The 22,308-nt window shown below is 36.4% G+C and overlaps 1 protein-coding gene across 19 annotated transcripts in view; it reads left to right on the forward strand.

Moving 5' to 3' along the window:
• Window positions 1–22,308, forward strand: part of EHMT1 (euchromatic histone lysine methyltransferase 1) — a 315,365-nt gene that overhangs the window by 285,350 nt on the left and 7,707 nt on the right. For all 19 annotated transcript variants that reach the window (XM_056823296.1, XM_056823283.1, XM_056823287.1 and 16 more), the window contains one exon: window positions 12,394–12,569. In XM_056823296.1, the coding sequence (XP_056679274.1) occupies window positions 12,394–12,569 (176 nt within the window). The remainder of the gene's footprint in view (window positions 1–12,393; window positions 12,570–22,308) is intronic.

The following is a 22,308-nucleotide window of genomic DNA, read 5'->3' on the forward strand; positions in this document are numbered from 1 at the left end:
CCTTATCTCCTAATCTCCCCGCCAGGGTAGGGGGTGGGGAAGCAAACCTACTCCTTTCCTTCTTCCTTCTCCTTAATCTCCTCCACTATCAATTAAATCAACATAAAATTTCCAGCTGACTTGGGTGTTCATTAGGATTTTATAAATAAAATCCTTGGCAACCAAAAAATATTATTACATTCAGTCTCAGCCATAATTTTAACTCTTACAATACTTTGCTATTTTTTGATTCCTCTCTATTTGTTACCTTGTACAATAAAAAGCTCAATGCCCCTAATTTTTTCCCCTCATATTTCTTAAGTCTCTAAAGAAGAAAAGTCCTCCTGCTTCTGAATTGGATCTGTAGCATCCCAAGTATATTCACATCTATGAATCATAAATGACTGTATGATTACTGTGTCTCCAAGCATAAGCCAATGAGGCTTGTGAATGTAACCTTGAACTGGCCATGAGGCCCTTGGCTAAGACAAACTCATTAACATGCTTGGACTCAATTCCCCCGGAAAGCTTGGTTTGCAATCTACACGCCCAAAGGTGTTCCCTCTACCTTGCCACCCAATCTTAATTGTCTATACTTTGTGATGTGGTTACTATGTGCTTGGGAGTACCGCCCAAGCAGGACAGGATTAAATTCAGAGGCAAACCTATGAACTTCCTCTTGGCTTTTCTCCCCTTTCATGGAGCTCCACTAGGCTCCTTAATGACTATGTCTCTCTCTCTTGACCTTCTCCTTCCCCGTAACCATCTCGGCCTGCATTCCCTATCTTAATCTCCTCCTCCACCTCCTGTTCCTTTGTACTTTAACTTTCCTATCAAAGGGAGTACCATAGGGATTGCCTGCCCTATTCAAACACTGACTTGTCCCTGTCTTTCATTTCCACCCTGGTTCTCGGTTCCTATCTCTCCTCGGGTCCCATCACAAAGGTGAGCCCCTTCCCTTGTGGGACCCTGCTGGTCAGGGAAGTCCGTTAAGGAAAACCCCACAGGATCCTACTCTTTTCTTTCTTTTCTCCTCAATATAATTCTTGTCTTCAGAGCTTTTCAACCTCTGTCCTTAGCTCTATCCATGTCTTCTTTTTGAATTTAGCTATGTTTTAGACTCTATAATTAAAAAGTAAAGTATTTCATTTCCCCGCCCTGTTTCTGAGACTGTTACAAAAACTTTATAACAGCTCTCCTTCCTTCAAGTCTCTTCCCATTCGAATCCTCCATTGGACTGCCAAAGCCTGAGTACAGATCTAATCATGTCACTCTGCTCAGTAAAATTCCAGTAGCTCCCTAATGCATCTGTGATGAAATATAACCTTTTCTGAATAGTTATTAAAGTCCTTCACAACCTGGTCATGATAACCTATTTTTTGGGGGGTGGTCACCTCATCTTTGTGCATATCTTTAGCAATAATGGCAGAGTAGTGAGAAAGAGATCATATTTAGAATCATATATTGAGAACTAGAAGGAGTGTTAGGAGCCATCAAGTTTGACCACACACACACACACACACACACACACACACTTTATAGATATAGAAATGGAGACCTAGGGAGTTTACTTGACAACTAGTAAGTAATGATTTGAACTCATGTCTTCCCAACTCCAAACCTAGCATTCTATCCACTTGCACATCACCTCTAAGAGGCAGAGGATTCTATGCATCACAGTTTTTTGATGAGCAAACTTTAATTTGATTGTTGGCATTCTGAATTTGAGATATTTGTCTAATGAACAGCAAGTGGTGGAACTGAAGGTAAATCTTGAAATTATTCCTATTTTTAAAAAAGTATTCATAGAAATAAAACCAGGAGAAAGCAGGGAATTACAGTTAAATGGAAGGATATCTTACAAGGAATTGGCAGGATTTATTTTATTGTTGGCCCCAAGCTTAGGAGAAATATTATTTCATGAACCGTTTGATGATCATGCATTTCAGTACTAATTATAACTTGATTCTAAGATGGAAGGTAAGGGATTAAAAAAAAAACCAAAAAACAGAATGGGACTAAACCCTAACAAATTAATCCTTGAAATACTTATGGAGTAAGTAGAAAAGGCATCAAATAAGAGAAAGGAAAGGCAGCCAAATTGTATCAAGTATATGTAGATGTCCATGTTGGAGACCATTTCTGACCTGCTAGGTCTCCTGATCTCTGACACCATTTTTGAACTTGTTAGGTCTCCTGGTCTCCATGACCCTTGGGTGATCTTCTGTTCTCTGTAGCTTCCTACAGGAGCTAGCTTGCTTAGAGTACACTGTAGAATGGATTACCATACTTATGATTGACAGTAACTTATTGGTAACATTTAAAATTACTCTTAACAATATACACACATTAAATTATAACTCGGGTATTATCCTGGGACTACATTCTTAATCTGGTTACATACACAGACTCTTATCTTAGACTATATTCTTATTACAAATCACATTGTTAAAAGGCATCAAACTAAAGGAATTCTTAAGCTTAATACAAATGAGGGGCTGTTTAACAAATTTCCTTCTTATATTCTCTTCCCTGCCCTCCCTAGATAAATCTGGGAATGGACCGGTACAATCTAAATGCATAGAGCATACTTTACAGGGGATGCATGGACCTGAGTGGTATTTCCCTCTTGAGGTGCACAGATGGCAGTTGAAAAAGAGGAATGATAACAGGCAGAGGTCATTGGAGACATTGGCACAGAAGTATAAGGGACTGCTGGAATTGGGGGTTTCTGGGTTGACAATTGTTGATCTGAGGTGATTGCAATATTCTTTTCTTGAGGATTGTCCACAGGAATGATGGACTTTATCAGGTGATTAAATGTTGGTCCCAAGCAAGAATGAGGTCTCAGGAGTTTTGTATGGTAGTTCCTTGGTCATTTTGGAGTGGTAGGACGTGATATAGCTGGAAACAAAGCTACACAAATGATATGCTATGGAGTCTCTTCTATAATTTTAAGGGAATAGTTTCTCTGGTGTGAGCTGAACAATGAATGACTTCGAGGAAATGGGAAAGATGATGGTGCTTAGGAATTTTTTAAAAATAGGTTGACAATGACAAATTTTCTAAACCAGTATTTTATAATTGGCTAAGATCATTTGATGACTCGGATTCTAATCATGCCTGATTGGATAGAAAATTTCTCATTTAAACCCTTGTCCTTAATAACTCTCTAAGAGGTGTCTTTTTATAATCCTCCCAGCATTTTTTCTTCCAGTTTGATACCTGGCAGTGGAAACATTTCTCGATCTCTTCCTCACATACATACCCTCTAACAGCCAGCATAATTGCATTTTAAGAGGAGACAGAAACTATTAATCATGGTATTAGCAAAGGGGTCATGCATTCCCACTTGTGGGAACAAGAGACTAGAAACATCTTCATCATACCCAATCAGAAACAGGGTATAAACATTGTAGCATTTGATCTTCACACATAGAAACAAAGTCAGATAACATATAGCAGAGAGCTTTGTGATGAGGCATTTCTTGTAGAGAAATGCGTGAAAGTATGCCACTTGTAAAAGAAAAGACTTGTCGACTTATACAGACTTATAAACTTGAGAGTTTGTTATATGAGAAGGAAGAAAGGAGATATAAGTAAACAAGTTCCTTGCTTAATCTCAGGCAGAAGGTAGAGAGAGACAAAGTCTGGCTTAGAATTGTCTTAAATTGACAACTGAGGCAGGATGGAGTTCTACCTGGGTGTTCCCCAAGTTGTTCCTCTGACCATTGTCAAGGGAATAATAGGAGCCATCTGTGTTTTGCTGATGTCATGCTTGGTGTTCCAATGGCCTCATAACAATCATTCCTGAAAGAAAGATTCTCAGGATAAAATTCACAATATTCATATAAAATTCTCAATATTCTGTCTCAAATAGCAAAGTCTTGTAATGGATTCAAACATCAGTTTTTTTTTTTTTAAGGCACACCTAGTGTGATTTCTAACATCAACACAAAATTAGCAAGCTGTCAGAGACCATAGTCACTCACCAAACCTCATTTTTTAGGCCAGCATGCAAAAAAAAAAAGGAAGTAGTGGAGGTTTTCCATTAGGGAGACAGGAACTAGAGGTTTCAACACAGGATAGCAGCAGCAAAATGCTCAGGTGAAAATGTGATGTAAAAGCAATCTTTAATCTGTTAGATGGGAAGAAATGACAAATCTCAAGATATCCCAGTTCCCTCAAGAATCTAAGAATTCTTTTTTTTTTTAATATATTTTATTTGATCATTTCCAAGCATTATTCGTTAAAGACATAAATCATTTTCTTTTCCTCCCCCCCACCCCCCATAGCCGACGCGCAAGTCCACTGGGCATTAGATGTTTTCTTGATTTGAACCCATTGCTTTGTTGATAGTATTTGCATTAGAGTGTTCATTTAGAGTCTATCCTCTGTCATGTCCCCTCAACCTCTGTATTCAGGCAGTTGCTTTTTCTCGGTGTTTCCACTCCCATAGTTTATCCTTTGCTTATGAATGGTGTTTTTTTCTCCTGGGTCCCTGCAAGTTGTTCAGGGACATTACACCACCACCAATGGAGAAGTCCATTACATTCGATGATACCACAGTGTGTTTGTCTCTGTGTACAATGTTCTCCTGGTTCTGCTCCTCTCGCTCTGCATCACTTCCTGGAGGTTGTTCCAGTCTCCATGGAACTTCTCCACTTTATTATTCCTTTTAGCACAATAGTACTCCATCACCAACATATACCACAGTTTGTTCAGCCATTCCCCAATTGATGGGCATCCCCTCATTTTCCAGTTTTGGGCCACCACAAAGAGCGCAGCTATGAATATTTTTGTACAAGTCTTTGTGTCCATTATCTCTTTGGGGTACAGACCCAGCAGTGCTATGGCTGGGTCAAAGGGTAGATATTCTTTTGTCGCCCTTTGGGCAAAGTTCCAAATTGCCCTCCAGAATGGTTGGATCAGTTCACAGCTCCACCAGCAATGAATTAATGTCCCTACTTTGCCACATCCCCTCCAGCATTCATTACTTTCCTTTGCTGTTATGTTAGCCAATCTGCTAGGTGTGAGGTGATACCTCAGAGTTGTTTTGATTTGCATCTCTCTGATTATAAGAGATTTAGAACACTTCTTCATGTGCTTGTTAATAGTTTTGATTTCTTTATCTGAGAACTGCCTATCCATGTCCCTTGCCCATTTATCAATTGGAGAATGGCTTGATTTTTTGTACAATTGATTTAGCTCATTATAAATATGAGTAATTAAACCTTTGTCAGAGGTTTCTATGAAGATTTTTTCCCAATTTTCCCTTCTGATTTTAGTTATATTGGTTTTGTTTGTACAAAAGCTTTTTAGTTTGATGTAGTCAAAATTATTTATTTTACATTTTGTGATTCTTTCTATATCTTGCTTGGTAAGAATCTAAGAATTCTTAAAGGAAAGGCTGGAAGGAGTTCAGCCATTTGAAGAAATTCCAAGGATACACTCAGAAAAGGATAAGGAAACAATTATCAATCTCTTAATTTAAAATAGAGTAACATGGAGAGGTAAGATGTACAATATTACGTTTTTGAACTTCAGAGTTAGACTGTTCTACCAGGTTTTCCCATTCATGGTACAAGTTCTACTTCATGAAGAAACTCTTATCTTTTTGCTTAAATCTCTTCATGTGATCAGATTCACATACAATTTCCTTTATTAGAATGCTGAAGTGTGTTTGAAATATAAGGAATAACAAGAGCATAGTGGAGCTATGTTTAGACTTGTAGCAATATTTTAGAGGAATTACATTGCAGTATATAATATAATTCAGAAGTCCCTTAAGTCAAAATACAATTAGCAGAAAACCTATTTCCAAATTTTATCAGACAACACACTAAGAGTGAAATGCAAAAATTTAAACAGATATTTTAATATAGTGGAGCTTCAGAGACAATAGTAAGAATACGATGATTATTTTCTTAATTAAAAGTTACCAAGATCATAAGGGAGTTTCAGAGCAAAGTTCATATAAAAAGATTTGGTTTTTGGACAGTAACTTCAGTGTAAAATTACTTAGTACATTTTTTTTTTTGAAATTTAATTCTGACAAGATTTTAATGGGATCATTTTGGGCATCACTCTGAAAACTCTCTCAAACTTTAATTCCCCTTTTCCAAGATTCAGACCATTAATGATGTTTAACAGTATCAAAATCCTTTTAAGTATTATTGTAGTACTGTATTGGTGGAATTTACATTTCAGATTAACCTTTCATCGTTAATTTATCATGATATGCTTGATTTACCAAATCTAAGATCATTAACAAACATGAGATCATTGAAACTTATATAACTGACAACAGGATATCAGAGAATAAAATCTATTATTTTGTTCACCAGGTGGATTTTAGAATTATTATTGGAATACCCTGACTAGAGTACACTGGATCAAGTACTATCTGTAATCCTGTAAAGTTAGATGGAGAGACATTTTGAAATATTGAATTCTAATATCCATATTCAGAACCTTAAAGTTTTCTAGGTTTCAAATTCCAAACATTAAGAACATAATTCAGAATTAAGATTTATCATTTTCAAAGCAGTTCAATTCTCCTAACTTAGAATTATTTATTTTTAACATATATACTCATTATTTTGAAACAGGTGTAATTTAGAAATTTCCAATGGAGAAATTAAAAGTATTTCTCTCTGTCATATACTTAGTTCCTGATTATTTTAATATGTTTTTTGTCTCAGTCTCATTTCAATGTGACCAGCATTGATGGTGGGGGAGAGAAAAAACAACACTTAGAAATTTATATATAAAGAATAGTAAGTTTTATTATTCAAAATTTCCTCTCCCCTCCAGACTGAGGGTAGAGACATTAACTAAGGTAAAGCTTGAAAGTATCTGTGGAAATGAATTGAAACAGACTAGAAAAGAAAACATTGGGGGTAGAGTATCTCCTTTATTTTCTAAAAGGAAAAAATAAATTCTAAGTTCCTAACTCTGATTGATTCCCAGAAGCCGCTGTGCCCCCCCCCCCCCCCAAGTAAGGCTAATCTTTTGAAAGAAGAAATTACTAGTGTTTGGGTGTAAAATTCTCTCAAGAGTAGTCCCCATAAATTCTATTATTTGACTGCACTGAATAACTAATTAGCTAATTTCTTTTAAAACTTTATACATACTGTCATTCACAGAATTTTAACCTTTGTCATGCAAGACTGAACAGGAAGTCTGCTCTGCCCTCATGCTTGCAGCCTCCTCCCAACTGGGCTATCAGGTGGAATAGAGCTAAGCTCACTTCCTTTTTCTTTCTAGCAAATTTATAGCCTGTGTAACTAGCCTAAGAATTTCTTTTGCATATAAACAAAACAGTAAATTTGCTACAGGTATCTGTGAGTTTGGATGTGACCCACAGGAATCTTAACTGACCTTGTATGCGGATGTATAACCAAAGTAAAATACTTTTGGTGATCAAATGAGTATTTTTAAAGGCTTCTTTTAAAGTAGCACAATTTATAACAAGTCAAAGACTTAAACAACAGAACAAACAGTGGCAAAAATGAAACAGAAACAGATCACATGAAATTATTCCTTCTTGCTGAGCAAGTGAGTCCCTGTCAGAGTAAAAATTTACCCTGAGCCTTTCACTTTAAAACATTAAAAATGATCCCAGGTTTTTTGTTGATGCCTTATAGATGAGAGTAACCTTCTTTGAGGAAAAACCATGTTCTATTATGAGGGAAAGTCTTAAAACTTTGAGTACTCATCCAAATATTCTTCCTCAGACTGAGTGAGGGAAACCTCTAACTAAAATATTTAATATTAGTCCCAGGGCTTTCCCTCAGAATGAGGAAACTCTTGACCAAAATACTTAATCTGTGCATGCCCAAACACCTAAATATTCCCTATGTTTTAGCAAAGAGAAAAATTGGCAATCTGTAAAACAGAAATAGACCTAAAAACCAGAACAAACATGAAACAGACCACATAGCAGCAAGGACCAACAAGAGGAAGAAGAAATAACAAAATTCTTCGAAGGGTGGAAGTTACCTGAACCCAGAAAAGGAGGGATTGAAGTAGGAGAGGAATCCAGAACCAAGATTCCTTGGGGAGGGATCCAGGCATCCCCAGAGCATTCTGTATCTGGAGTCCAGGTCATGGTCCTGAGGGGTATCACTGTAAAAATAAGATGCTGGGAAACCCTTCTGAGTAAAGATCTAGTTCCTTTATTGTGATAGAGAAACCACAGGGCCAGAGGTCTGCAGGTTTCATCACGGCAAAAGATCTCTCAGAGATTTCAGAAACCATTTCTGGACCTGCTAGGTCTCTTGGTCTCTCTGAGGCCATTTTCCAACCTGCTAGATCTCTATGACCCTTAGATGACCATAACTTCCTACATGAGCTAGCTTGCTTGGAGTACATTTTAGAATGGATTAACACAATTATGATTAACATGGTAATTTAGGATTAATATAACAGTTAAAATTACTCTAGCAACATACACACTTTAAATTATAACTCTGGTATCATCCTGGTACTACATTCTTACTCTGGTTACATACATAGTCTCTTGCCTGGGACTATATTCTTAATACAAATCTCATAGTTACAGGGTATCAAACTTAAAGGATTCTTAAGTTAATACAAATGAGGAGCTACTTAATTAAATTTCCTTTTAATACAAAATCTCTTCATGAGAGTCATCTACATACTAGTTGAAGTCTTCTCCAGTGAAGGTATTAGGAAATGAATGGACATTTCACAAGTGAAATCCAACAGTGGACTAAACCTTTACTATCTCACAGTTGATTGAAAGACAGAGAACATAAGATCTTAGATACTTATTGTTTATTGATTATTGATTATTAGAAAGCATTAACTGGTTAGAGCAAACTTTTCACAACAAGGTATCTTCTATTTATGAAACAATATCATTCAAATTTCTTTGGAAACTGTAACAACAGAAAAACAAAAACACTGGTCAGTGACTCTGATGTACATTATCAGGTGTGGCATCAAACAGGAAAATGTATGTTCAACAAAAATAATTGATTTGATGGAGGAGGTCCAGCACAGGTCCCAAGTTAAGGAGTGATTCTCTCCACATGTTTCTATTTGTTCATAACATTATTCTGATCCTATCAACATCCAAGATATTGCTGGAAGAGATCTGTCATTATGCAAAGGATTTGGCCTATCTCTCCACACATGAAGACCAAATGATGAGGTTATTGCCTAGATTTCAACTTGGATTTGAATCGACAACATATAGAGCTTGTTAAAATGTGTATGTATGGGGCTGGATAACAAGTAGAGCTCTAGGTTAAAAAGGAGAAAAATAAGCAGGACTGCTTTTGGGAAACTGCTTTCTCTGACCTCAGACTTCCTGTAATGGCAAGGGAGGAAAAGGAATTTCTCTGGTAATAGTTTGTTTGAGTTTCTGGGGGTATGATGCCCATGCCACTGGGCTTTGAATGCCTTCACAACCTAACCCCTTCATACCTTTCTAATCTTCCTTATTCTTTCTCTCTGCATACTCGGTTATCCAATAACACTGGCCTTGCATGCAACACGCTATCTCAAGTCTCCAGCTTTCTTCATTACTGTGTTCTATGCCTGGAATGTTCTCACTCATCTCTATCGCGTGACTTCCTTTAAGTCTTAGCTAAAGTTTCATCTTCTACTAGAAGCCTTTCTCATGTCTCCTAAATCTTAGTGCCTTCCAAAATTATCTCCAGTTTGTCCTGCACATATCTTCTTTGGTTGTAGTTGTTTGCATGTTACCTCCTCCATTAAATAGTGAACTCAAGAACTGTAACAGCTTTTTTTTTTTTAATTTTCTTTGTATATGCAGTGCTTAATGTGGCACATAGTATGTGATGAACTAAATATTTTTTAACTGACTGACTGACATGAGGTCTGAGAAGACATGATACAATGAGATTTTCACCTGGAATTTTTGCCCCTACTAATGTAACCCAATGTTACATTTGCTTATTTTGGCTACAACAGCATACTGTCAGAAAAGGAAATTAAGTTAATCTAGCATGACAGTTCTTGATGAATCCACTCTGACTCTTTGTAAGCACTGCTTCCCTTCCTAATTATTTGCTAACCATCCCTTTAATGATCCATTCTTGAATTTCCCAGGAAATTTAGTCAAGCTCATTGACCTATTGTATGCAGATTCTGTTGTCTTCAAAATGAGAATATTTTCCAATCTTGGGCTGCCTCTCCTGCTTCTCTTGATTGTTCAGATATCATTGACAGTGACTCAGCAATCACCTCTGTCAGTTCTTTTAGGACCAGAAGATGTTGTTCTGGTGTCTTGAATTCATAAAGGCAGCTAAGTGTTATCTTAGTATCCCTTTTCTTATCTTAAATATCTGTCATTTTTGTTCTGTCTTTACCAATGTAAAGATCATTCTTTTTTGGAAAGAAAACAAGTGAAATAAGAGTACCCTTTCACTCTTGTCAGTCATCATTTTTACCTCACCCAAGCAAAGCTCCTCACCTTCTTTGATCCTTTTTCTCCCAATTATAGTTAAAAACAATAATACACCCTTTCCATTGTCCTAATTTCCCTCAGTTCATTCTGAGGCAAGCATTTCTGTTCTTTTTATATTAGGCTCTACATCACTCATGTTTGTCTTCTGTTGCTTAGCTTCTTTTTAGCCACGTACATATTTCCTTTTTAAATCAAGATTTGTTGATGAGGTCCCTGTTCATCCATTTCATTCTTTTCAAACAATCTGGTTTTTCTCCTCATTGGAATTGTTTCCATTAGTGTCTTTAGAATTTCATTGAGTGTTTCCCATTCCTCCTGTACTGACTTTACCTGAAAAATTTTAATCCATAGGATCCTACCTTTCTCCTGGGTACCTTGAAATCTGCTTTCATAAAGTTTAGGATTCAGTGATCATTTCCTTTAAAGTTCCCACTGTGACATTCCAAAAACTGATTTCTTCCAGTTGATCAGAATTAGATCAGAATAGAATTCCCCTTCTTGGTTCTTCCACCTTTTGAAGTTTGAAATTATCACTAAGGTAAATCAAGAAGTTATGCTGCTTTGCTTTTGGCAAAAGCTCCTGAAGATAACTAAATAATAACTGGATAATCCCCATTCCAACTGTCTCAAGCCCCTGGGTCTGACTTGTGATCTGTTCCCTAGTCCCTCATCTATTTCTTCTTATTGATCCTCTGTTAGTCTAGGCAATTTATATTTTTGTAAGAATTCATCCATATCACCTAGATTGCCATATAATTGGGCATAATACTTTTTAATGATTGCCTTAATTTCCTCTTCATTAGAGGTGAGGCCTCCCTTTTCATCTTGGATACTGTCAATTTGGTTTTCTTCCTTTTTTTAAATTAGACTGACCAGTACTATGTCTATTTTATTTGTTTTTTCAAAGTACCAGCTTTTAATCTTATTTATTAAATCAATAGTTCTTTGACTTTCAGTTTTATTAATTTGTCTAAAAGGAAGACTTTCATATTTTACTTTATATGCCCCAAACTTCTAGTAGTGCCTAGCCACATAAGTGATGCTTAATAAATGCTTCTTGGGGGAGAAAAAAAAGAAATAAATGTTGATGAATAATTTTGTACATTATATGTATTTATGTTTTATCTGTCACACTACAGTAAATTATAATATCCTTGTGATCAGGATTTGTATCATATCCAAACTTTGTACCTCAACCCCTAATATATTATTCATTTGAAATAGGCATAGTCTAGTAGTTAGAAAATTGAAATAAATTTATGTATATAAGATCCTTGTTGTTGTTTTTTTCTCTCTCTCTTCCACCTATACTCAGTCCCCATTTATATCACATTCCCCAAATTTCTCCAATACAGTGGAAGTTGTTTTTTTTTTTAAACTCTTACCTTCCATCTTGGAGTTAATACTGTGTATTGGCTCCAAGGCAGAAGAGTGGTAAGGGCTAGGCAATGGGGGTCAAGTGACTTGCCCAGGGTCACACAGCTGGGAAGTGTCTAAGGCCAGATTTGAACCTAGGACCTCCCATCTCTAGGCCTGGCTCTCAATCTACTGAGCTACTCAGCTGCCCCCACAGTGGAAGTTTTTAAACATTTTTTTTTTTGGCCATCTCTTATAAAATGAGCTAGAGAAGGAAATGGCAAACAATTCCTGTGTCTTTGCCAAGAAAATCCCAACAGAGGTCATGAAGAGTTGAACACAACTGAAAAACAACTACATAACAAAAACAATTCTGGAATATTTCTGAGTAGATGCTAATGCAGTAGATATTGAAGCCTTTCAGATTCTGAAAGGATGTTCAAAAGAATATTGTTGTTGTCAGGCATCTAATGCTTTCTTCCTTCCCCCTGGTTGATTTTGTGTATTCACTGAAAAGTGACAATTCAGTTGTTTTAAACCAAACCAAATAATCCTCAAAATGCAATGTGATGTTTTTTCTTCTCCCCTTACCCCAGGATGGAGAAGTTTACTGCATAGATGCCCGTTTCTATGGCAATATCAGCCGTTTTATTAACCATCTCTGTGAGCCCAACCTCATTCCTGTGCGTGTCTTCATGTCACATCAAGATTTGCGCTTCCCTCGGATTGCCTTCTTCAGTACTCGGCAGATAGAAGCAGGAGAAGAACTAGGGTATGTACTCTTACTTTATCTTAGACTTGCATGTCTTATGTGTTTATATACATACATATACATACTGAGATGATGTTGGAATCTGTTTCCCACATACTCATTCATATGAGATACTATTTGTAAAGTGCTTGGCACAGTGCCTAGCAAAGAGTAGGTACTTAATAAATGCTTTCTTCTCATGTGTACACATTTGTAGCTTTTCTATATTCTTTGTTTCATGCCAGAAATACATTCTTCAGTTTTTTGTCTTTAAGGATTAGCACAATACTAATGGGGAAAATTTGGTATTCGGTTTAATTTCATCTGGCCCATGTGGTAGGAGCTAGTCTAATTTTTCCTATGCTGGTGTAAATTACAATACTTTATAGTTGATAATACATAGCAGACTGACATAATATTGAGTAAATGTTAGATAATTTCCTAAAAATGGAGAGAATGAGAAATTGGAAAGTTCCTGAGGATTTAACAAGTCTTCTTACTCATTGGCTGAGATACAGGTTTTGATTAATGAGATATTTTACATCCGTAGGTTATGATAAATTCTGATAGAAATAGGAAGCTTCCTAAAAGTGCACTAGCTTCTGATGAACAAAAACAGGGAACCTCCAAATAAGGAAGTACCTTTTATACCACTCTTCTTTTTCACACTCACCTTCAGCAAAACATTTTGCAGCACAATAAAGAAGGCATAACTCAAAAAGCAAGGATAATCATGATATAAATAGTTAGATGGCACAGTTCCCACCCCTCTAATTTCATGGGAAGCATAACTCGATTAATCACTATATATGCTAATTTTGGTGAGATTACATCCATCTATATATGTGTGTGTGTGTGTGTGTGTGTGTGTGTGTATAAAATCTTGGATTAGCATATATTATTAGGGGCTAAATTTGAGCATATACACTAGTGAATAAAGGTGGAAAGATAGTTTGGAGAACTTAAGAGCTCATTTCCATCAGAGAACCAGATTAGCCAGAAATCCATAATTAATTACTGTCTGCTACTTGGGTCTATATTGCAGTTTGCTGAGTTTCATTCATAATCCCTTGAGTTTCATGGACATTGATGATAATCTCTTCTGGGATCTGTCTCTCCTTATTTATATTGGGACACCAAGACTGGTTAATAGTAATGTACTTCCCTCCCTGGGAAGTAGGGAGAATATTTAACAGTTCTGCAAAACCATTTCTGCTAAAGAATGAATTTCACCTGAAGGAAGAAAACAGTATTAGACATTTCAGCAATGACTGATGTTGCTTCCTAGGCTCACTTTTCAATTTTAGTAGAATGTTCCTGTTTGATTTCATTTTCCAGCCCATCCCAAAATTAGGGAATAGAGACCAGAGAAATTTCTGTCCTATGAATAGAATTTGAAGCCTTCCTCTCTTCCTATGATCATGTCACTGAGCCCTCAAATTTCTAGTTGTCCTTCGAGATAGGCACACAGAGTGATTATAAACTAATAGTTGTAGGACTTAGTAGTCTATCCCACATATACTACCACCTAAGGAGAGAGAAGAGAAGGCTATTCCTACAAAAATAAAACATTAACCTGGAGTTATTAATTCCCATGCTAACTCTGGAATTGAAGTGCCACTCTTGTAGGAGTTACGAAAGAAATATTCCTAGACTGAATATTGCTCTTAAAATGAATTTTAGCACAAATGAATACTTCTACTTCATTAATATTGGGGATCATGAAAATTCTTTTTAAATCTTTGCGTCATATCAGCTTCTACAAATATAGTAGTATTTTTACTCTTGCTTCTGTTAACACAGAGAGAATTTATCTAGCAAAGAATGTGCAGGTGGGAATGAGGAAATATTTGTCTTAATAATTGTCATGGATTGGTCTTTAACGTTACCATGAAAGTTTCTGAAATGTGAAGAAACTTAAATCTTAGTTTTCATTGACACTAGTCTTTTCCAAATAGTTAGGTTCTAGGTGTTATTGGTAGCTACAAATAGTGAAGACAAAAAGTGCCTTTAATACTTTCCTTATTTTTTATTTGCAGAATGGAGTCAGTAAATTGGATCAGCATAGGTTTTCATAGGTGAGAACTAGTTTAGTGATTATGACAAATTCAACAACCATTGGGTCCAGATGCTCTGGCATTATTTAGAGTATATCCCACTTGACTATGAATGTCAAAATGACATTATTCTACACCCAATTATGATGATATGGGGAGGAAATGGCTATAAGTAATAATGTTAATATCACAATTAAACAATAGGGAGGAAATCTAATAATATAGCAAATAAGAATACAAGTATTATGACAAAAAACAATGATAATAAAAAGCAAACTACCCTTTCAGGTCTTGACACACTTTTCTGAAAAGATGGAAACTTTCTGCTTTATAGGGATTATAGTTGTAAATTTTGATGAAGTTATAAAAGTTTTATTACTTTAATCTTCCCAATAATTTACGTAATCAATTTTGTCCATGTTAGTCTTATTAAACTCTTGATTTCTGCCACTAGGCCATTCCTATTTCATTATTATGGGTGGGTCCTGTTTTGCCACCAGTGATTATAGTTGACCCTGTGAGTATTTTATCAGTAGTAGTTGACTGTTCCAAAGGAGAAAAAGCCAGTTACTCTGACATATAAACACCAGTTTGGGGGCGGAGTAAAGATGGCAGTCTAGAAGCAGCAGAAGTTCAGTCCTCTGAATACTCTTCCTTACCGATCACAAACTGAATACTCCTAGGGGACTGAAAATCAAACCTAACAACAAGACAGAGCCATGGAACCCTTCTGCTGGACTCAATTCAAAAGGTAGGGCGCCCCTCCCCCAAAGCCGGAATCCGAGAACACTAGGGTTTAAGGGGAAGTCAGGAGGAAGGTTCCAGGACCCTACGTCCCCACCCCTCGAGCCCAGCGCGCTAAGCCTCCAGCTGCAGTGTGAATCTCTTGGCAGGCAAATGTGCTGGTCTAGAGGGTGTGCCTTGTGGGCAGGGCTGTGCCAGGCTCAGAGCATAAAACACAGACGGCGGGGAAGGAGCTGGAGAGGGACCATAGAGCGAGCAGCCTGGTCAGAGCTGCAGAGACCCTCCATATTGCTCTAGCTTTTCAGGAGGTTTTGTCCTCAGCACACCCAGCCCAACAGCTGAACTTAATCCCATCAAAAGTCTTCAGAGGTCAGGGAAGCCCAAGCTCCAACACCCCTCCCCTCCAGACTGCTGGACTTTAATCAAAAGCCTCCAGAGGACAGGGAAGCTCAAACTCCAACACCTGTCCCCCACAGACTGCATCAAGAGATCTCCTGACAAAACTCCAAGAGGGAGACTGACAGAAAGCTCCAAAACCAAAAAAATGAGAGGAGCAAGAGGACAGACAAATATGGGGAGCAAAGACTGGGTAAATATGAGCAAACAACAAAAAAAGAAGAAAGAAATTACAATTGACAACTTCTGTACAGGCAATGATTTAAGAGCAAACAGAACAGAGGAGGTAGCAAACAATAAAACAGAAATCCCAGCGAATTGGATACAGGCTTTGGAAGAACTCAAAATGCAATTCAAAACATGGTTAAGAGAGGCTGAAGACAATTGGGAAAAGAATTTAAAAACTAAGATAAGTCATCTGGAAACAGAAAATAATGTCATGAAAGTCAAAATCAACCAGCTTGAAAATGAGGCAAAGGAGATGAGAGATGAGGTAAAGAGAATGAGAGATGACCTCCAAAGATAATCAGACCAGAAGGAGAAGGATGACCAAAAAGCCAGGGATAAAATCCAGTCTTTAAGAACCAGAATACAACAACTAGAATTAAGTGACCTCACAACCCAGCAGGACACTATATAAAACAAAACCAAAAGAATGAAAAAATTGAGGAAAATATGAAGCATCTCATTCACAAAACAGGATTTATAAAATCATTCGAGGAGAGACAATTTAAGAATCATTGGTCTACCAGAAGACCATGACAAAAGAAAAAGCCTCGACATAATACTACAGGAAATTATTCAAGAAAACTGCCCCAATATTCTAGAACAAGAGGGAAAAGTGGAGATTGAAAGAATCCACAAATCACCTCCTGTACTTAATCCCCAACTGACAACACCCAGGAACGTTATAGCCAAATTCAAGAACTACCAGACCAAAGAAAAGATATTACAAGCTGCCAAGAAGTTATTCAGATACCATGGAACCACAGTGAGGATAATGCAAGATCTGGCTGCATCCACACTGAAGGACTGAAAGGCTGAAAAGCAAGGGAAGTAGGTCTATAACCAAGAATCAACTACCCATCAAAACTGACTATTTTTACAGGGGAAATATGGTCATTCAACAAAATAGAAGAATTCCAAGAATTTGTAAAGAAAAGTCCAGACCTGAACAGAAAATTTGATACCCAAGCACAGAACTCAAGAGAATCATCAAAAGGTAATTAAAAATGATGGAAAAAAGAAAAACAAAACAAAAACAACTTTTTTAAAGAGACTCAAGTTAAAATGTTATATATCCCTATAAGAAAAGAGGTCATTGGTAACTCTTAAAAATTGTTATTATCACCTGGGCAGCTAGAAGAATTATACTTAGAGGGAACAGTGACAAACTGTATAGCATGAGATGACAAGACATAAATAGGTATATAGATATATGTATGCATAAATACATATAAATATGTATACATACATGTTTATGCATATATATATATACAACTAGAGCTAAAAAAAGAGATTAATATTAAATGAAATGGGATAAAACAAATGGGGATAGATTTATATGTCACAAAGAAGCTCATGGCGGGAGGGGGGAGAACATCAATACACTGGAAGGGTAAAGAGGTTGGAGATAGGAAATACTCAACTCTTACGTGCATTGAAATTGACCCAAAGAGGGAAGAACAATCTAATCCATTGGGGCAGAGAATAGATTTGCGCCCTATAGGGGAGTAGAAGGGTAACAAAAGGACTAGTGGGTAGGGAAGTAGTACAAGGGAGGGAGAGGGTGGGGAGGTAGTTTTTGAAAGACTGCAGGTAAAATAAGGGGTGAATAAGAAGGGAGGGGTGTAGAAAGGGAAGTAAAATAAGGGTGGGAACTAGGGGGACTGATTAAAAACAAACTTTGGTGTAGAAGGAAATAGTGAAAGAAGAAAAGGCAGGTCCAGGAGTAGAAATCAAAATGCTGGGAAATACACAGCTAGTAATCATAACTCTGAATATAAATGGAATGAACTCACCGATAAAATGCAAGCAAATAGCAGAGTGGATTAGAATCCAAAGCCCTACCATATGCTATCTATAAGAAACATGAGGAAGGTAGATACGCATAGGGTGAAAGTAAGAGAATGGAGCCAAATCTATTGGGCATCAGCTGATAAAACAAAAGCAGGAGTCACAATCATGCTATCTGACAAAGCAGTCAAAGTAAAAATAAATTTAGTTAAAAGAGATATGGAAGGTAATTACATCCTGATAAAAGGCAATATAGACAATGAGGAAATATCAATTATTACTACTCAACATGTATGCACCAAATGGCATAGCATCCAAATTTCTAAAGGAGAAACTAGTGGAGCTCAAGGATGAAATAGATAGAAAAACTATACTAGTGGGAGACCTGAACCTTCCTCTATCTGAACTAGATAAATCAAAGTAAAAAATAAATACAAAAGAGGTAAGAGAAGTGAATGAAATCTTAGAAAAATTAGAGTTAGTAAATATGTGGAGAAAAATAAATAGGAACAAAAAGGAATACACCTTCTTTTCAGCAGGACATGGTAAATTCACAAAAATTGACCCTATATTAAGGCATAAAAACATTGCAAGCAAGTGCAAAAGAGTAGAAATAATAAATGCAACCTTCTCAGATCACAATGCAATGAAAATAATAATTAGTAAGGGTACATGGAGAGGTAAATCAAAAATTAATTGGAAATTAAACAATACGATTCCCCAAAACCGGTTCAAGAGCAAATCATAGAAACAATAACTTCATTGAAGAAAATGACAATGATGAGACATCTTTTCAAAACCTATGGGATGCAGCTAAAGTAGTACTCAGGGGAAAATTTATTCCTTGAGTTCATATATTAACAAATTAAGGAGGGCAGAGGTCAATGATTAGGCATGCAAATTAAAAAACTAGAAAGTGAACAAATTAAAAATCCTCAGATGAAGACTAAATTAGAAATTTAGATTAGAAATCCTAAAAATCAAAGGAGAAATTAATAAAATTGAAAGTCAAAGAACTATTGATTTAATAAATAAGACTAAAAGCTGGTACTTTGATCAGTATATAAGGACACTGGTCTCCTTGCTGTTTCTGGAACTAGAAATTCTCAGTAAAATATGAGATGAGGTCCCCACTCAAGAGGGAGAACAAAGGAGGATATTATGTAATGTATACACTAAAGAATTATAAAATGAGATGTTATGTGTATAAAATGTAATGTTAGATTTTGATATCGTTTAATTATATATATATATATATATATATATATATATATATATATATATATATATATATATATATATGTATATATCAAGGAGATATCTCTTGTGACATTTAGTATGAAAGTTTCAGGTTTTAAATGTCATAAAAGAGGAGTTTATACCATATCTCTTGAATTGTGGATAACACACTGCCTCTAGACTGAAACCACCAGTCAAAAAATAAGAACAACTGATCTGGACATCCTTATCAAAGATTCATCTATCCTGCTCTCTTTCCAGAAAGTACCCCAAAATTTACAGTAGCCCTCTCGCCAAAAAGCCAATTGTAAAATACAAAGCTTCAAGAGCCTATATACAAATAACCAAAATACAGACAACAAAAAAGAAAAACTAGCAATCCTAATGCAAGGGGGCAATACAGGTATCACCAAGAGTGGGATGAAATCCATGCTTAGGGTGATTATATTTTATTCAGAGATGACTATATATAGGTAAAAGGGGCCAGGGGTATGGTAAAGTTGTATATTAACAAGATATACTCCTATGAGGAAATCTAGTAAACAGAAGAAAAGAGCAAGATGGAAAGCATTTGTGTAAAATTCAAAAGAAAAAGAAATAGAAGTGAATTTCTTATTACAGAAAGAAGAAATAGATGGGGGAACTAGGGAACAGAGGATGCCCATTATCACCTCTATTATTTAACATTGTACTAGAAACACTAGCAGTAGCAATTAGAGAAGAAAAAGAAATTGAAGGCATTAAAATTGGCAATGAGGAGACCAAGCTATTACTCTTTGAGGATGATATGATGGTCTACTTAAAGAATTCTAGAGAATCAACCAAAAAGCTAGTGGAAATAATCAACAACTTTAGCAAAGTTGCAGGATACAAAATAAATTCGCATAAGTCATCAGCATTTCTATATATCTCCAACCCATTTCAGCAGCAAGAATTAGAAAGAGAAATTCCATTTAAAATCACCCTAGACAACATAAAATACTTAGGAATCTATCTGCCAAGACAGACACAGGAACTTTATGAACATAGCTACAAAACTCTCTCTACACAATTAAAACTAGATCTAAACAATTGGAAAAACATTGATTGCTCATGGGTGGGATGAGCTAACACAATAAAAATTACAATCCTACCCAAATTAATTTACTTATTTAGTGCCATACCCATTGAACTACCAAAAAACTTTTTTACTGAATTAGAAAAAAAAATGCAAAGGAAGGAGGACATGTAATCCCAGATCTCAAACTATACTATAAAGCAGTGGTCATCAAAACAATTTGGTACTGGCTAAGTGATGGAAAGGGAGGATCAGTGGAACAGACTTGGGGTAAATGACCTCAGCAAGAGAATCTATGATAAGCCCAAAGATCCCAGTTTTGGGGACCAAAACCCACTTTTTGATAAAAACTGCTGGGAAAATTGGAAGACAGTATGGGAGAGATTAGGTTTGGATCAACATCTCACACACTACACCAAGATAAACTCAGAATGGGCGAATGACCTGAATATAAGTAGGAAACTATAATCAAATTAGGCAAACACAGAATAGTATACTTGGCAGATCTTTGGGAAAGGAAAGACTTTAAAACCAAGCAAGAGCTAGAAAAAAATCACAAAATATAAAATCAATAATTTTGATTACATCAAATTCAAAAGTTTTTGTACAAAAAAAAGAATGCATCCAAAATTGGGAAACAATCTTCATTACAAAAACCTCTGACAAAAGTCTAATTACTCAAATTTATAAAGAACTAAACCAATTGTACAAAAAATCAAGCCTTTCTCTAATTGATAAATGGGCAAGGGACATGAATAGGCAATTTTCAGCCAAAGAAATCAAAACTATTCATAAGCACATGAAAAGGTGTTCTAAATCTCTTATAATCAGAGAGATACAAATCAAAACAACTCTGAGGTGTCACCTCACACCTAGCAGATTGGCTAACATGACAGCAAAGGAAAGTAATGAATGCTGGAGGGGATGTGGCAAAATTGGGACACTAATTCATTGCTGGTGGAGTTGTGAATTGATCCAACCATTCTGGAGGACAATTTGGAACTATACCCAAAGGCCGCTACGAGACTGTCTGCCCTTTGATCCAGCCATAGCACTGCTGGGTTTGTACCCCAGAGATAATAAGGAAAAAGACATGTACAAAAATATTCATAGGTGTTCACTTTGTGGTGGCAAAAAATTGTAAAATGAGGGGATGCCCTTCAGTTGGGGAATGGCTGAACAAATTTTGTTATATGTTGGTGATGGAATACTATTGTGCTCAAAGAAATAATAAACTGGAGGAATGACCATCAGGAATTGATGCAGAGTGAAAGGAGCAGAACCAGGAAAACATTGTACACAGACACTGTGATACAATCAAATGTAATGGACTTCTCCATTAGTGGCAATGCAGTGACCCTGAACAACTTGGAGGAATCTATGAGAAAAACCACTATCTACCTTCAGAGGAAACACTGTGGGAGTAGAAACACCAAACTGCTTGATACATGGATTGAAGGGGATGGTTGGGGATGTAGACTCTAAATGAACATCCTAGTGCAAACATCAACAACATGGAAATAGGTTCTGATCAAGGACACAAGTAATACCCAATGAAATTGCGTGTTGGCTGCAGGAAGGGTGGGTGGAGTGGAGGGAAATAATGTGATCCTTTTAACCAAGGAATAATGTTCTAAATTGACCAAATAAACTAATTCAAATGGAAAAAAAATAAAAAGTAAATACCAGTTTGAGCTGAGCCAAAGCTAAATTCTCTACTGCATTAATATAGGAAGCCCTGAGCTGAAACCCTGGAAAAAAGCAGGTAACAGTATCAAAATTGGGGATGTAGGGAGAGACACAAGAAAGGGTGGATCAGGGTCCTGTCTTTGTTTTGCTAAATGCTAAAAATCACAAGGCCTAACACCAATGGCAAAGGAAAAATTATCCATTCCTTTTATGGTATCTAGTTTTGTCTCCTTCAGAAGAATTAAGGAAGGGGAACTACATAGAGACATCAGTAGTTTGTTTTGATACAAAGGGCGGGTTTCACATGTGAATGGTGTATCCAAGAACCGTTTTCTAAGATCTTGATTGTAATCAGAGTGGTCAAAGAATGGGCATTTCTAGATTAGTTGGATTCTGTCATTCTGCTGAAAATTCTCTTACTATAATGGAAATCATGTAAAGTTCAAAGACCCAGTTGTGTACTTCTGCTCCTATGTCACAGAGTTTTTTTTCAGTCTGCCCTATATATAAGAAGTAACAAGTTTTTCTTCCTAATAATGGCATATATTCAACAGAGAAAGGT

The sequence above is a fragment of the Monodelphis domestica genome, chromosome 1 (assembly GCF_027887165.1).
Source record: "Monodelphis domestica isolate mMonDom1 chromosome 1, mMonDom1.pri, whole genome shotgun sequence".
Classification (NCBI taxonomy): Eukaryota; Metazoa; Chordata; class Mammalia; order Didelphimorphia; family Didelphidae; genus Monodelphis; species Monodelphis domestica.